We start from the raw sequence: 15,917 nt of genomic DNA, 5'->3' as shown, positions 1-15,917 counted from the left end.
CCAGACTTTTTTTTTTTGTCGAATTGAAATACCATTTACTCTGTTTGGGATTCACTTTCCCAGAAAATATTTTAGAAATTTCAAAGCCACAGCCTTATACTGAGCATTGCCACATCCCATCACCGTTGCTAACTTGGTCTCACAGTGGCGGCTCACACCAGGACAGCTCAGGTCTGTTGGTGGAAACCCTCAGCAGGAGGTGTGTCATCCCTTCAGAGCGTGCCGTTCCTCTGCCTTGTCCTCTGCCTTTCCCCATCTCACCCAGTGGCGGTCTGCTATTAGCGCCACAGTGATACAGAGTCAGCCAGCCTGCCAATCCAGGCAGAGCACAACCCCCACTGCCATCCTATCACCTCTAATCACAAATACTCTGTCTCCTTGCCTTTTCTCTTCAACTTTCTCCATTTTCTCCTCTCTCTTTCCCATCTTTTCTCCACCTCTTTTCTCTCCATTCCCCCTCCTCATTTCCTCTCCCTTTCTGTGGCTCCACCATTTCTATTTCCCGCTCTCTTTCTTCTCTCTCTCTGCTTCCCCCGTCTATTTTACTCTCTCTCTTGCTCTCCTACCTATGGGAGGAAAGCAGCCCAAGCAAGAGGTAATCGGATCAATTTCCATTCCAGGTTAAATTTGCAGTCCATTTCTCTGGAACTTAACACTTTACCACCTATTAGGAAGAGCCGGGGCTCAATTTCCCCGTTCCCCAGGAGACACAGTCCAGCAATTCAGAGGCAGCAACAGCAGCCATGTTTAACATTCAGGAGGTGCATGGGGCTAGACTGGACTGGGGCTCCAGCATTCTGTTCATTTTTTACAAAGGACTTGACAAACAAGCAAGAATCTATATGAATAAAACAGTTGATATGCTATGAATGTGATCCCCACTTGCATTGACAAGACAACCCATATAAAAAGATCATTTCCAACTGATCAAGTTTTATTGGGAATCTTTAACAAATGTACTGGAATGATTAACAACGAGATTAAGTTTCTTGTGTTGCTAGTGAAATGCTACATGACAGGAATGAATGGAAATGTGAAGCGTGTACAATGGAGAGGATCATGTAGGAAGAATTGGATGTTAATGTGAAGCCTACAGTACTCTAGCATAGAAAAAGGGATTTTTTTTTTTTAATTGTCAGGAAGGGCAAACATCTTTCCAAAAATGATAAAAGAAAAGAGAGAAATAAAAACTAAATAACTTTGTATAAATAATTTATTTTATTTCACAGAGTTGTAAAAACTACTATTAAAATCCTTGACAGAACATGAAGGTCTATTGGGTTTTATAAAAGCAAACCTATTCTACTGGCTAAGAGTCCATTAAAAAGCTTTAATAAAACTGCGTCACATTGTTAAATCTTTTGAAAATGCTGTGTAGGTGTACTCCTTTGATAGTGTGTAATCATTTGCATAGACTTTACTAGTACTGACCTCAAATGATTGTTAGAATTTAATACAAATGTTAAACTTTGGCATAAAATAGTGTGTTCGAAACCTATCTTCAAAAAGGAATAAATATTCAGGATTAACGCCAACAGACAGTAAATAAGCCACGTCAACTATAGGAGAAAAGTATATTTGAGTACAGGGATAAATGTATTGGTTCAAAAAAAGTGAGCTGCCATTTTTAAACAAATGTCTTCACACTTTCAAAATGAGAGATTCCAACACAGAACTGGAGAAAATTGGCGATGGACAGGCATCTTCAAATATGTTGCAATGTTAGAAAAAGCTGTCCAGAAAATAGAAGTTTAAACCCCTTTTATTTGCGGAACTATCTGTTGGCCGCACACAGGAGTAGGCAATGGTTACACTAAAAGCACAGAGAATTGCAGTGTGGCCAGGCAAAGAAATCAAATTAAACCAGATGCTCTCAAAGTGACAAATGCATCAAAGTGTGAATCTCAAGAAGACGTGAACGAGCGGATGGGCGGAAAGTCTCATTTCTGGAGCGTTCGAGGAGAATGTCACACTTCCATCTTTGTGGAACATCACAGATAATGTCCACTGTACCCTAATTCTAGCCAATGGAGGGACGCCAACAAGAATCTGAATCACTTGTGGATAATATAATTGTGGAGAAAAATAGACCATGCCACATAAAGGAGGAACATCAAAATAGGATTATGTAAAAAAAATGCGAGTAATGTAATGTGAGAATGTATGTGAACAGAGGAATTTATATGATTGCAAACATTATTTATAATATCTGTGGAACAACAAGAGGGGTGGGTTGGGGGGGAAGTAGGGCAAGTGGCTCGTTGCTCTTATTGATTTTTCTGCATTTAAATGTGTATGATTTATACTTGTATGTTTGTATCATCTTGTGAATATGGCACAAACCGATGTATTCAATTGTGAATAATATCAATGTGGAGAGAAATCGCCCATGCAACATAATAGGAGGAAAATCAAAAACAAGAGGAATTAATTATTTAGCTATAAATGCAATTCATTTGTCTTTTGGCGGGTTACCTTTCCTTTAGTATGTTATCTAGGTTTTTGTGCATGTAAATCATCTGCAAAGTCTAAAATACCAAAGTTTCCTCCAGAGGGGGTTTCTCTCCCACACTCCCATAGTGACATCATTATGTAACAGTCGGACCTCTATTGGCTAGCGCTCAAACACATTGTTCGTGATAGGCTGAGGGGCGGGAGATCACTAAGCAGACAGAGGGTGAAACGAGGTGCTGCAGCACAGGCAGTATGAGAAAAATAAAGAGCTTTTTGAACATTAAAGTGGACCTATCATGCTATATTTGAATAATACATTGTAGGGCCATACCTATATAAAACATGTCTGCAAAGTCTTTTTTTCCAAATACCAAACAGATCATGCATTTTAGCCATGCCTCATTTCAATCTATTTGCTCTTTTTTAGCCCTGGTTTTGCAAGGGCTGAATCTGAGAGAAGTCTTCTTCGCTGCTTTTGTGGCAGACTACAGCGCCACCTAAAGGCCTGTTATATGTACTACAGCATCTCCAGCGCTTTCGAACGGCAATGGCCGTGGCTGTCTCCCCCTTGATAGGTGAAGAGTTGCCCATATAGAGTGGCGAAGTCAAGCCCATCTACTTCCGGTCAGGTTTGACCTGCAAAATTATCTTTTAAATTGACAAACATCATATGTGTAATTCGTGGCACAATTCAAACGGGATCGAAAGATAATCTTTCTCTCTCCATTGACTTCAATACATAATTTTTCCGAAATAAGGTCACATGGAGCTCCCCCGGAAAGGGAAGGACTTCGCCACTCCATAGGCGGAGCTCCTTGTTTCTGACGTCAGAGAATTTTCAAATCTGTATCAGTCTGTATCAGATCTGTTGCAGCCCCGTTTTTAGAGATTCGGGTACGGAGAAAAAGAGAGAGGGTTGTGTTTTCTGACACTTGTTTTCTGACACACATCATTTTGCATGGTAGGTCCACTTTAAAAACATGTTAACAAAATAGAAATATGACCCTGAAAATGGGCAGAATACAGCCCCTGTAAACATATCTTTGCTGGTGCACCAACAGTGGTAGTGAAGGAACATAAAAGAATATTGACCATTTAGTAAACAGCTCCTATGACTATTCTATACCCACTCCCTGCAGTTTTGTTGAGAAAGGGCTAATTGTTTGTTACCCCATTGGCTCCCTGTAGTGCAAATGCCAGCTGTCTGAGGGAGGCAGTAAAATGTGAGGATCTGTGGCGGACGCCCAATCAGAACTTGTGCCCCATGACTCAGAATGACATCATCTGTTTTCTTGAACAACAAGGTGCCTCATCCATTTCAGAGAATGGTCAAGGTTGACTTTGAAGGAAAAGAAAAAGCAAACACACCCTGTACCCTCCTCCTCCACCACTTAATCTCAAATGAATGGGTCGCGCTGAATGGCTGATATCCTTTATAAACCTTTCCGTGTACAGATGGGAGGCCGTGCAGCCATTTTCAAATAGGCCCCATGAATGACAGCTGATGAGATGAGCCTATTATCCCAGTCTTCTGTGACTGCTAGTTTAGTTTTATTGACCGAGCAGTAAGAGGCTGAGTATGAAAAGCACAAGCACAAATCACAACAAGGAATAACAGGGCTATCTCTTGAAATCCATACCATTTTTTTATTTTACAATCCGCAAAAGCTATCACACACTGGGGGCGACATTGGGGTGAAAGTACTGAAAATATGACTCTAATATCTCTCCAGTATGGCAGATATTTCTAGTGGAATAGAGTTATAATAATGGCTATGAAAGCATCCCTTGGAGCAGGATATTACTGAGGTCTATCTTATGCCAGGGCACACAGACGGAGTTCCACTGAGAGCTGGATTGGTATTCCAAGCGGTGAACAAATTATCACCTGCCCCACACTCACCGGTGTAATTGAATAATTTGAATTTGACATTTACATAGAACTATTAGTGATTTTTTTGTCATTACAGAATGACATTTAAATAATGTTTTTAGGAATGATCAGCACATTATTGCGTCTTGTTAATTTGAAAGGCCACTGCATACTGCAGCTGTAGCGATAACATGATTCCCACCAAACATGACACAAAAACAAACAAATAACCGCATGTTGCAGCCTTCTGTCCTAGAGGAGGCTTCAAATGGTGTACTTAGCCCCTGGGTAGAGCGAGACATTAGTCCTGGATGAAAGGAAACAAATTGGGCATGTCCGGAGCACAGCCACTTTACTGCAAGACAAGTGTGTGTGTGTGTGTGTGTGTGTGTGTGTGTGTGTGTGTGTGTGTGTGTGTGTGCGCGCACTTGAGGGGGGACAATGTGTGTTTACGGTCTGATGCGAGCGTCCATACGCATGCACAGCAGTGCAGATCTGGTTCCTCAGCATCTTACCGGTTATATGTACAGAAGAACGATTCACTTATCAGATCTTCCTCAGGCTTTGCTGTGGACGAGTCATTCAGAAAGCCGGGATCTTTATCAGATCCACATCGATTAAGAGCAGAAAAGCCTGCTGCTGGCATACACTTCCATCTCCCTGCTCAGCAAACAGAACCGAGAGGGTGTGGGGGGAAGAAAGGACTACTTCTCCAATGATTAGAAACCACTGTCAAGTCAATGCGGCTCCTGAGACTGGGTGCTATCTCATCAGGATGAAACGGCGCTCAGGCTATGGAGGAGGGGGGGGGAAGCTTGGCGGTTTGGTGATGAAAAAAGAGGAAATGCCTCGACTTTCACACGATGGCATGTAGACTGTTGTATTCCTTGCTGGAGAGTGGCAGCCGGGTCTCGTCACACGCAGGTGCCTTCGTTGTAGACAGAAGCAAAACAACATGACAACGGCGAAGATTAAATTCTGGTCGGAGGGCTGTTTTCATGTAAAGTGGTCCATTCCTGGCAGCGAGGCCTGGTATTGCCGTCACTTATCTCTCCATTGCTGTGTGTTATTCACTGTGTTCTGTTTGAGCTGGGCGGGCGGGGAGGCGAGCACATTTGTTTGCCTCTTTCTATTACATCTCAGTGATAGCACTGAGGCCATTGAGGTAATGACATGGGTTTTACACTTAGGAAATCATTTTCATATCCCGCAGAAGCGAGCCGTAATGATAGCTTTTGATAACCGACAATCAAAGCTCCATCACCCTCCTAGAGTGCTCCTCTATGCAATCCTCTGTAAGAAGAGAAAGAGGAGGGAGGGAGGGTTAAGAGGGGAAAGATGGAGGGAGTCAATGTGTGGGCGGATGGGTGGGTGGAGGGATTGGAGAAAGAAAGCTAAAACAGAGGAGGGGGAGGGGGAGAAGTGCCAAGGTTTTTGTTCATCAAATGCAACAAGTCAAACCGGGCCTTGGGGTTGACGCGTGTACACATGTTATAATTGATAGCACTTTAAAAGGCACTGTACACGGACCTCTTGTGTTCCAACGTCACCCTGCACAGCCATTACAAAGTCAGAGACAAATGCCCACACGCTCAGGACACACACACACACACACGCAGAGACACTTTGCCCATACACCTTGGAGGCGTGGATAATCACAAGGATTTATTGAATGGTGGTGGTCGCTCCTCACTCTATCAAGTCCTTCTTTATAGGCCCCGTGATAAATGAGACTGCCATGATGGGTGAGGATGAGGGGCGGAGGGGCCTGCAACGTGCTGGATCGAATTGAAACCACAGAATGAGCCCCGGTGCTGGGCTGCCACCTTGTCTGATGAACCCCCTGAAGCTGTAGGGGTGGAGATGAATGGCCGAACGCCTTCCTTCTCACAGCACTGAATAGAAAGGGAGAGCGAAAACATGAGGGGGGGGGGGGAAGTGAGACAGACCTCAGCAGCACGGGAGGATGATAGATGACACGACCCAACAATGTCAAGTCATACCAAGTCAGTGCCCATATTTGTTCATGATTGACCATCCTACTGTATGCTGCCTTAAAAAAGCTAATCTGTGTAAATGCAGTGAATATGCTTCGAACCAAGGGGTCATTTTTATTCACCTTTTTTCTTTTAAATGGCAATTTTGACCATGAATTGAGCTAAAAGGAAATTCATGTTACGAAAAGGTTCTCTCCTTTTATGTACGGACACAAATCAAATTAACTGTTTGATACTAGTTTTTTTTAATTGGACTATTGATACAATATCTACAGTTTTATTTGTTAAGAAGTTGAAGTATATTCTCAGTTGACATTGGATTAATGTTACTGGAGGGAGTAGGTTTTGCATATTTTAGAAGTAAATATATGATGCATTTTTGTTTCTGTTCACTGACTGATTTATGACACTGGTGCGAAGTGTGCAATTCTATTCATGCAGAATGCATCAATCAAGTGCTAGTGGTTTGAAAACAAAGTAGTAAATAGTTTGCCACTCGCAACACAAAAGCATCCACTTACATGCCTGATAATCCAAACATACTGTATATTTAGATAGAAATCAGTTAGTTCATGAATTAATAATGACTTACTCCCATCATGTTTTGCATATACTGGGAGAGCCCAGTAAAGCCTAAAGGGGTTCTACAGTTTATTAATCATGAAGGCATCATTTAGTGGGGTGGAGATAAAGTAAGTATACCATGATGCAAACCACAGCAGCGATGGATTTAAACGGGCCCTATTATGCAAATTTCCAGGTTCATATTTGTATTTTGTGCCTCTACTGTGAACTGTTTACATGCTTTAATGTTTCAAAAGTGCTTTATTTTTGCTGCTGCACCCCTTGCCACAAGTCTGCTCTGATTGGTTATCTGGCTCACTCTGTTGTGATTGGTTAACCGCTTAGAGATGTCCCGCCTCTGTGTCCTGTGTTGGAGCGCTAGCCAATAGAACCACAAGTGTTATATAGTGATGTCACTATGTTACATAAGTAAACAAAGGAGTCCAATGGAGGCGTCTCGGGTGGGGTGGGGTGGGGTGGGGGGAGAGAAACCTTGGGATTTTAGCCTTTGCAGACCATTTGCATGCACCATCACATTTATAAAACACACAACAGGAAAGGTAAACACCAAAATGCACATTACGGCTTCCAGGTGATAGTGCTTGCCATTGCTAAATTGCTTTTTTCCAAATACCAAATCATAAAAAATTGCACTTGTCGATTCTAGTATTGAAAAATTTGATTTTGAAAAAGGGAAGTGGAATACGTAACAGGGTATAAAATGTCAGAGGGAAGTAGTTTCTGCTGCTCACTGACCATTTAGAGGGATTAAAAGAACAAACCTAGCAAGTCTTCCTGAGGGGCAAAAGGTGAGCCCACCAACCGGATGAAAACAAATGGACAGCCAGTTGATGGGAAGAGTGGAGGCAGCGGAGGTGGACCTGGTTAAATCAATCTTTCATTTCGTTTCCACCAATATGCTGTGCGGTGATTGGGGTCAGAGTGACAGGCAGGAATGACCCCATCCTCCCCCATCCGTCTTAACACACACACACATTCCCACACACCCATCTTTACTGTCAGACAGCCTTTGTCTTTCGTGTTCAGGTTCCCTGGGAAAATGCCTGTGGTTAAGGCTTACACACAGGAAGAACACAAGCCCTCATTTACCGACCGGCTCGCAATCTGTACAGGAGCAGTGGGAGGTTACCAAGGTGATTCTTCAACTTCAACTCTCCCCAGATGGCCCGTGTGGCGTTGTCATTTGTCGCCAAAAACCTGCATATGTCGCATTCAACTCAGGGTGTTACCGAGAGTGTAAATCAAAGTGAGCCGCTTGACTTTGTGAAATGGTTGCTGCGTTTTCTGAGCCACCTACTTAGGAGATATATGGGATCCAAGATCTAGCTATCTAGGTGGGGGGAATTCGGGATATAAATCCAAACCTTACTGACATTCCTGTCCTTTAGTTGAGGAGGAGACGGGAGAAATAGTCTTGAGTTATACAATCAGACTGAATGAGTGCTTCCTGGACGCCTAGCAAGGGGAATGGGACATCTATAATTTAGCAAAAGGATGGAGAAAATCTGTGACAAAAATTACAGCAGATAGACCATGAATAATTAAAGACAAGGAATAGAAACATTTAAAGACCTTGAGAAGCACTTCAGTTCAAATTTTGAAACAGCAGAAAAAAAGAACTTGCCAAGCCTGACTAAACTACAGCTATTCATCACTCTCTTGAGGCTTAAGAGTTGAGGTTACAAACAACCTCGATGATAATTGTTTGTGAGGATCTGAAGATGCAGCTCGAGACTAGGAAGAGAATACGTTTACGAGCATGTCACCAGAGTATCGTTTGAGCACATCTGTTCTCAAAGTCTCAATTCCGTCGTGTTTTGAGAACAGATAGATGGAGGGATAGAGAAGAGTGAAATAATAATAATGAAACGGCTATAAATGCAGAGTCTCTCTCACTCTATGTCTCTCTTTTCTGGCAGAAGTTTGAAGATGTGTCCTTGAGAAAAATGCAATCTACCTTTTGCAGAGCCAATATCATAGAACACAATTCACCATTATACTTCCAGCTGGCTATGATAAAAAAAAGACTTTTATTGTGGTCCTCCTATAACCTTCCTGCAGACCAAAAACTCCATCTACCCTGTTTTTCTCCCACTGACAAAGGAACACAAATTCAATGGGCCTCAAACCAAGGCTTTTCATTCGCCTTGCCTCAGACGGTATATAAACCCCTAGCCTATAGGTCACATGACTGCCAGCTATTGTAGGTGACAAACCAGACCAATGTTATCTGAGATGGTGAGGTGAAGTGGCTTTCTTTTCAAGCCTCGAGGCAACAATAGCATTAATTAGACACATCAAACCTAGCAAACAGTGTCCTTTCAGACCCACAGAGACAGATCTGCTCAATCTCAGCTGTAGCAAAAGAAAGGGGGCATCATAAAGGGATAGAGCTTGGCTAGCTGCCCTGTAGACATGCATCAAGCTATAGAGGGGATCAAAAAGCAGTTATAGCTGACAGATCATCAATTGACCTGCTAATCAAATGGTAAAGCTTGGTTGGACAACATCGGTAAAGGTAAAATGTACTGGCTCTATGGTGTGACTCAAAGTAAGGTAAGGTGTTACCTGGTTGGCAGGTTAGTAATAACATGCCAAACATTTCTAGCAACAGTATTTATTGTCAACCTGTACTGTACTTCAGTCCTTGGACTTTCACTCCACTTCTTTTATTCTTTAACTCTGCAGTTGTAGTATACTATAAAAGCAACGGTCTACTAATTTGTTATTAAAAATGTGTTCGAAATACATATATGATATGGTGATCTTGATATGATGAAACATCTCAAGGGATTTATATGAATAAACACAGATGGGCACAGGGCTGCTTTCATAATTTAGTAAATGTATTTGGTTCTATGTAGAATAACTTCCTCACAGTAAATTGCACCAATAATGTACTGCTCACACCTTATGCAGTTTAACCTATACAGGTATGAATTATACTAAGTGACACAAAGTACAGAAGAATGGTTTTAGATATTATTCTAGACATGGTGAAAATTACAGTAAGACTTCATTCCAAAGTTACCCTCTGTAACCTTTGGCTGTTATACTGCATATACATTTTGATTAAGGTCTTTAATGCACATACTGTACAAAGAGAGCAACAAATTAGTTTAGATGCAGCCAGTTTTTGATATGTTAAGGATCCACAGACACACCTGTTGCACATGTAAGGAGTGCTTTCCGAATGCATGTATTAATTTGAAAACCTATACCTGACTACGAATGACCTTTCATCAAGTCGTGTAGATTTATAAATAATGTGCTTTTCTGAAAACAAGTCAGCAGGATCTCTTTTCGGTTTGCTTGTAAATCGTCTTAACATTCACTGAGGCAACATTCACACTTGTCCTTCAAGTTGTTAGTCACTGAGACAAATTATTGTACTTGAAAGATTCAGGTATTTTACCACAACAACCATGTTCACGTTGCTAGACATTCTCATTTGCATGAAAACAGACCTGCTCTTTGGACAAACTCACCAGGAGGCTAAATGTAAATAACCAACCTTGGTGTGGGAGAACATAATTGCGCAGCTCCTCCCTACTCTCCACTGTTACAAACGAGTGTTTAATGTGAGGGCTGATTCCTGATTAATGCTCATTTCCCCAGTGGTTAATAGCACTCTGTGCAACAGAACGGCAAAGCAAAAACAAACCGATGAGACTACTCCCACGTGGTGCCGGAGCACAGATGGAGACAACTTATAGATGGAGATGTGGACTTGGCAGGGGTGGGAGTCGGAGCAGGTGTTTGGACGCAGCATGGACAGCATGTTGCTCTGTTTTTAAAGCACCTGAGAGCTAGCAGCCAGCAGAGGCCATAGGGTGCAGACGTGTGCACCCCTTACTCTGGCTTAATCAACTTCAAATGGCTGTCTAATCATTTTAAGTTGACGATATAGGTTTTAAAGCATATAAATAGTCTGCAAAAGCCAACATCCTGAAGTTCCATCCAGAGGGAGATTCTATCCAACACACCCCGCCCGCAACGCCTCGATTGGACTCCTTTTTTTTTAACTTCTGGTACAGAGTGACATCACTATGTAACGCTCAGGCTTATACTGGCTAGTGCTCCAACACATTTTACGTGATATGGGGCGGGACATCTCTAAGCGGTTAACCAATCACAACAGAGCCGGCCAGCTAACCAATCAGAGCAGACTGGGCTTTGGTTTCATTCAGAGGGTGAAAAGAGGTGCTGCAGCACAGGCAGTATGAGAGAAATCAAGGGCTTTTTGAACATTAAAGCCTGGAGACATTTCTTAGTAGAGGCACAAAATAAAAATATGAACCATACAATTAGCATAAAATGGCCCCCTTGTAAGTGTCCAAGGTAACCGTCTTTAACAGAAGTGGGTTGAATACACCCATGTGGGAATAAGTGTTCTACTGGAGTAACACAATGTTGAAAGTATTTGCTTTTCTCAAAGGTTTTGTCAATCCATATTCAAAATGTGTCTGACCCTCTGAACTCAAAGCAGATTGCAATGTGAAGATACTGGAAAACACTTTTCCACACCGATCTAAAGTACAGCTCAGACTGAGGAGGAGAAGTTGTTTAAGGCTTGCTTAACTGCCGTCCTAGTGTGGGCTGGAAATGGTTTCTCAGTGTGAGATGGTTTCTCAATAGAGTTGCTGAAATGCAGGGCACCCTGCTGTGATCCTAGGGCACCACCTGATAAAACAGTGTCTTCCTTCAAGTAGCACTTACCAAGCGTGGAGAACTCAAGTGGTAAACAACTTCACACGGACACAGATTTCACATGGAAGACGAGCGCAGTTACCAAAAGCTTTTCTGTTTTAGCTCCAAATGTTTGCCGGGTAATTTTGGCCAGTAGGAAAGGGGAAGAATAACTAATGTTAACAGGCTGTGAAATTCAACATCCACGGACGGAGGACATGAGTATACACAGAAGCCAAATGTTGTTTGAATCATTCTGAAAACCCTTGAAACCCACAAATAACCCCCTCGAGCAATCACAGAGCCTTGATAGGACATTCTTTTGATGTTCACTAGAAAAAGTAATAGCAGTGCCTCATTGGAAAGAAAACCTTTCAAAAGCTGCCCCTTTCTTCTTCCTGCTTCTGAATTGAATCGGCGGCGGCATGCATTATACATTCCCTATTTTACAGAAGATTGAATTAAAACATCCTTTGTCATCAGAAACATTGCTCAGTTTGCGAAGTGACCAAGGCATGGCTATGAATAATTATATGAGAGACATTGCTCTAAACTGGCCACAGATTTTCATTAGTGCCTCCAGACAGCAGTGAAGGGAGAGGGGGAGCGAGACTTCGGCCCTGCCTGTATCAACAGTGATGTATCACACAGCCCTGTGAGTCTTAACCGTTCAATTAGGAGCTCTACCGGGGCCCAGCCTGTCAGTGGCAAAGACCAGCAGAGTACCGGACAAGATCAAGAGCTGCTTCCTCAAACACACTTCAGGAGTCAGGGCCATCAATCTCCCCGACTGTGGCCGGCAGGGTGGCCGAGGGTTAGGACCCCCGCTGAAGCTGGGCCCGACTCAGAAAGGCTGCACAGGTAGTGCCATTCATCCCTATCAGCCCGGCTAAAAATGAATGAGCTCATGACCTTCACAGTGGGGAGAGGGAGTCACACCCTGGGCTGCGAGGGGAGAAAAATCCCATTTTCATCAGCGTTTCTCTGGACACCACACGGCATTAGCCTGGGAAAATGCTGAGGCTAGGTTTGTTTTGTTCCCCAAGTTGGCATCCTAGTGCGGCATGGGAATTTAGCTGGTTAATGTTGTGAGAAGGGCAATTTGTACAATATCATCAGGCACTCTCAAAGTGTTTATGTACATGTTTGAGATTGAAAAGCCCATCGTATATCAGCAATGTAACGATCCAAATTTAAAAAGGTGCCACTCTGTCGCACACATGATATCAATCTGTGTTGCTGATGAATTAGGAAACTCGCAGGAACTTCAGAATGAGAATTAAGATGAATAAACAAGTATTTATAAAAGTCAACCATGTGGCAGGGCGGTTTCAAGATCTACTGTATGTCTGGAGAAAGCCATAAATCATATCAATTATGTTGACACACAGATGTTCCCAACACTAAGGGATGTGTTGAAAGAGTTTACTTAAACTTGTTATTATTCCACTGGTTTATTGGTATGTATTTGCAGTTATTCTGCTATGCCTAAACAGTATGCACAGGTGCTCAGCTGGAATTACTTCAAAAGACTATTTATGTCCATATGCCAACAATCTTAATGAAGATCTATAGGTGGAAACAATGGAAACACAGAAGGCTTTGTCTACAATAGAAAAAAACATTACCAAAGTAAAATGGCAATGATATATGTTGGGCAATTGCAAGCTGCAGTTATTTACTTTAAACGCAATGAGACTTTAGAGGAAACACAATGGAGTTTTACCAACAATGGAGCCCTGATGGCCATTTATTGTAAGCAGGCGGTGATTTGTTAAAGTGGGAATCTTTTTTGAATGTTTTGTTTGCAAAAGTAAACTAGGGATTGTGCAAACGCAAATACAACAAGCCTAAGGCAATACTAATAAAATAATAATTAACCGCTAAATGAATGAAAGGCTTGAACTGCTAAAAGAAATTCAGACATTTTACAAATTCAATTGAATCTCTCTTTTTCGCTTATTTGTTTTCTCTTGTACAAAAGAGGTGTTCTGTTGGAACAGTTCAAATAGCGGACAGTAAAAGTTGTTTTTTATTCTGGCTATCACATTTGCAAATGATCTTCTAACAGATATCAAAAGCTCCAAATCCTGCTCTTCCCTGGGCAGCATGTTTGATGTGTGATTGACAGGTCATTAATTATCTAGCCCGAGTTCAGAGAGAGCTGCTCGCCAACTTGTGTTGTTTTGCAAGGTCTGTTACAAAAGTAATTCTGAATGGACTGTCTAAAATAAAACTTTGAAGAAATGTATTTGTAACGAGAAAGAAACAAGTGGAATTCGCAACAGCTGTGAACACATCCCCATGTAAGTGCATTGACACACAATCAACCTTACAAAAACTTGACCTCCATGACAATTTTCAGCAACCTAGAACCCACTGACAGGCCGACAAAGCATCGCACAGAGACGGGGATTGAAGGGTCGATTAAAAAGCAGATTTCATTTGAGAATACAAAAGCAGCTCTTACTTTGGTTATAATAGACCATTTCTACCGATGGATTGTGAATTAGCAGGAGTACCTCAATTGTTACCTGTTTACCTGTTATTTGTGGTATTCTTTAGGGTGGGTTTTCAAAGTTAATTCAGCTCATACATACAGTCCAGGCATTTGGATGTTAACTTCATGCCAAAGGCTATGGCACACTGCATGTGTTGACATAGCAACCTTCGCTAAATAAAAATGTTCTCTACAATACTGGTACGTACTGTAACTCTGGAATAAACCTTGGAACTCAAGAGGATAACTAAAACGGCAGTCTTGAGTGAGCCGACCTTTACCAAGGCTGTGCCATAGATTTAAAATAACGTGTTTATCTGCACTGTGATTCAAATTAGTTGCAACTTTTAATGAGTTCCTCCTTGGCCTATCACCCAAGTTTCACTGACAATCTCGCGGTTGTCTGTGTTGACAATCAGACAAAACATAACCTTCATTGCAGACAGATTTAAAAATGTTGAGAAATGTAGGTTCAACATATTTGAAAATAAGTGGATGAATGACTTTGGTGTTTCTGTTTAATTCTCGCTCAAAGCTTAAGAAAACAGTGTGGGTGTGATACAGTATAACACACATCTACAACATGATGTCTGTACAGTTCTTTAAGCTTGTTCTTGTGCCACTGAGAAACAACATAATGTACAAGTTCTCTCAAATCCCAGCGGTGCTTTGTAAGTAATGGTTTGACCTCACCTGCACATCTGGTCCTGGCCCTCAGAGGGGGTCCGGGCGCTCCGGTGCCTCCCTCCAGAGGTCTGGTCAGCAGAACACTGATCTCGTACTCTGTGTCAGGGTCCAGGTGGCCGATCTTGTGTGTGGTCTTGTCTACGGGCTGCAGGTCGTACATGGTGCCGGAAACAGTGCGGTACTCCACCTCCCTGTCGGTGATGGGACCGTCCCCGTTGATGGAGTTGGCGTTGAGCTGGATCCAAAGGTAGGTGGCTCCGACGGCAGTCAGCTGGGGGGGTGCGATGGGCACTGGAGGCTCTTGTGAAACAAAAAGATTTGATTGATGTTAAAAAAAACACACATTGGAAATGGGTAAAACAACCAATGGATTTTTTATTTGTTTAAAAAGCAGTGACATTCCAACAAAAAATAAATAAAGACATTTTTTTACCAAGCAAAATCAATTACTTCTTTCGAACAATCAACACAATCAAAATTATTCTGCAGCAAATTAAGAACATATTCATGTTTCCCAATTATCGAGGTATTCAAGAAGAGCCAGTAGCAATCAATAGTTCCAGCATTGTGGGGGAATCTCATCAGCAGTAGTACAATGACTAGAGTTACAAAAACCTTGGCAAATGCTACTTCTATTCAACAATGTATTGATTTAAATCTATAGGAATAGTTGCTGTTAATTGACCATTAATTTACTTGTCATATATTTTGTTTGGTTTAATCTCTCAATTCATGACTGTTGTGGTATTTTGTCATTCTGAAAAGGTACAAATGATTGATGGGGAAGCTCAAATCACAGCTATGTTAAAGGGAGAGTTGGAGTTTAGCCTGAGCAGTCCATTTACCTATACAAACCTATAGAGCATACCATAGGGAAAACACCAAAAAGCTTAACAGTGCTTCTTTAACTTAGTTTACAACATCTTCAATCTGGCTTTTAATGTGTGATTGTTTTTGTATTATTTAACTATATATTTATTTGTTGTTCCTTTCTTTTCACTATATCTGTAAAGCGTCTTTGAGCACCTGTAAAAGCGCTAACAAAATAAATGCATTATTATTATTATAACATGATTCAGTCTCTAACAAATGTCTCAGTAAATATATTGTAAATGTCATTGTGAAAGCAAAT

At 41.8% G+C, this 15,917-nt stretch overlaps 1 protein-coding gene across 4 annotated transcripts in view; it reads right to left on the bottom strand.

The window, feature by feature from the left end:
* The window catches only part of ptprma (protein tyrosine phosphatase receptor type Ma), a 139,156-nt gene that overhangs the window by 62,957 nt on the left and 60,282 nt on the right, over nucleotides 1-15,917 (bottom strand). For all 4 annotated transcript variants that reach the window (XM_079648547.1, XM_079648549.1, XM_079648550.1 and 1 more), the window contains exon 7: nucleotides 14,792-15,085. In XM_079648547.1, the coding sequence (XP_079504673.1) occupies nucleotides 14,792-15,085 (294 nt within the window). The remainder of the gene's footprint in view (nucleotides 1-14,791; nucleotides 15,086-15,917) is intronic.

Source organism: Notothenia rossii (genome assembly GCF_949606895.1).
Source record: "Notothenia rossii genome assembly, chromosome: 9".
Classification (NCBI taxonomy): Eukaryota; Metazoa; Chordata; class Actinopteri; order Perciformes; family Nototheniidae; genus Notothenia; species Notothenia rossii.
The sequence above is the reverse complement of the archived record's forward strand: the minus strand, read 5'-3'. Positions and strand labels throughout refer to the sequence as shown.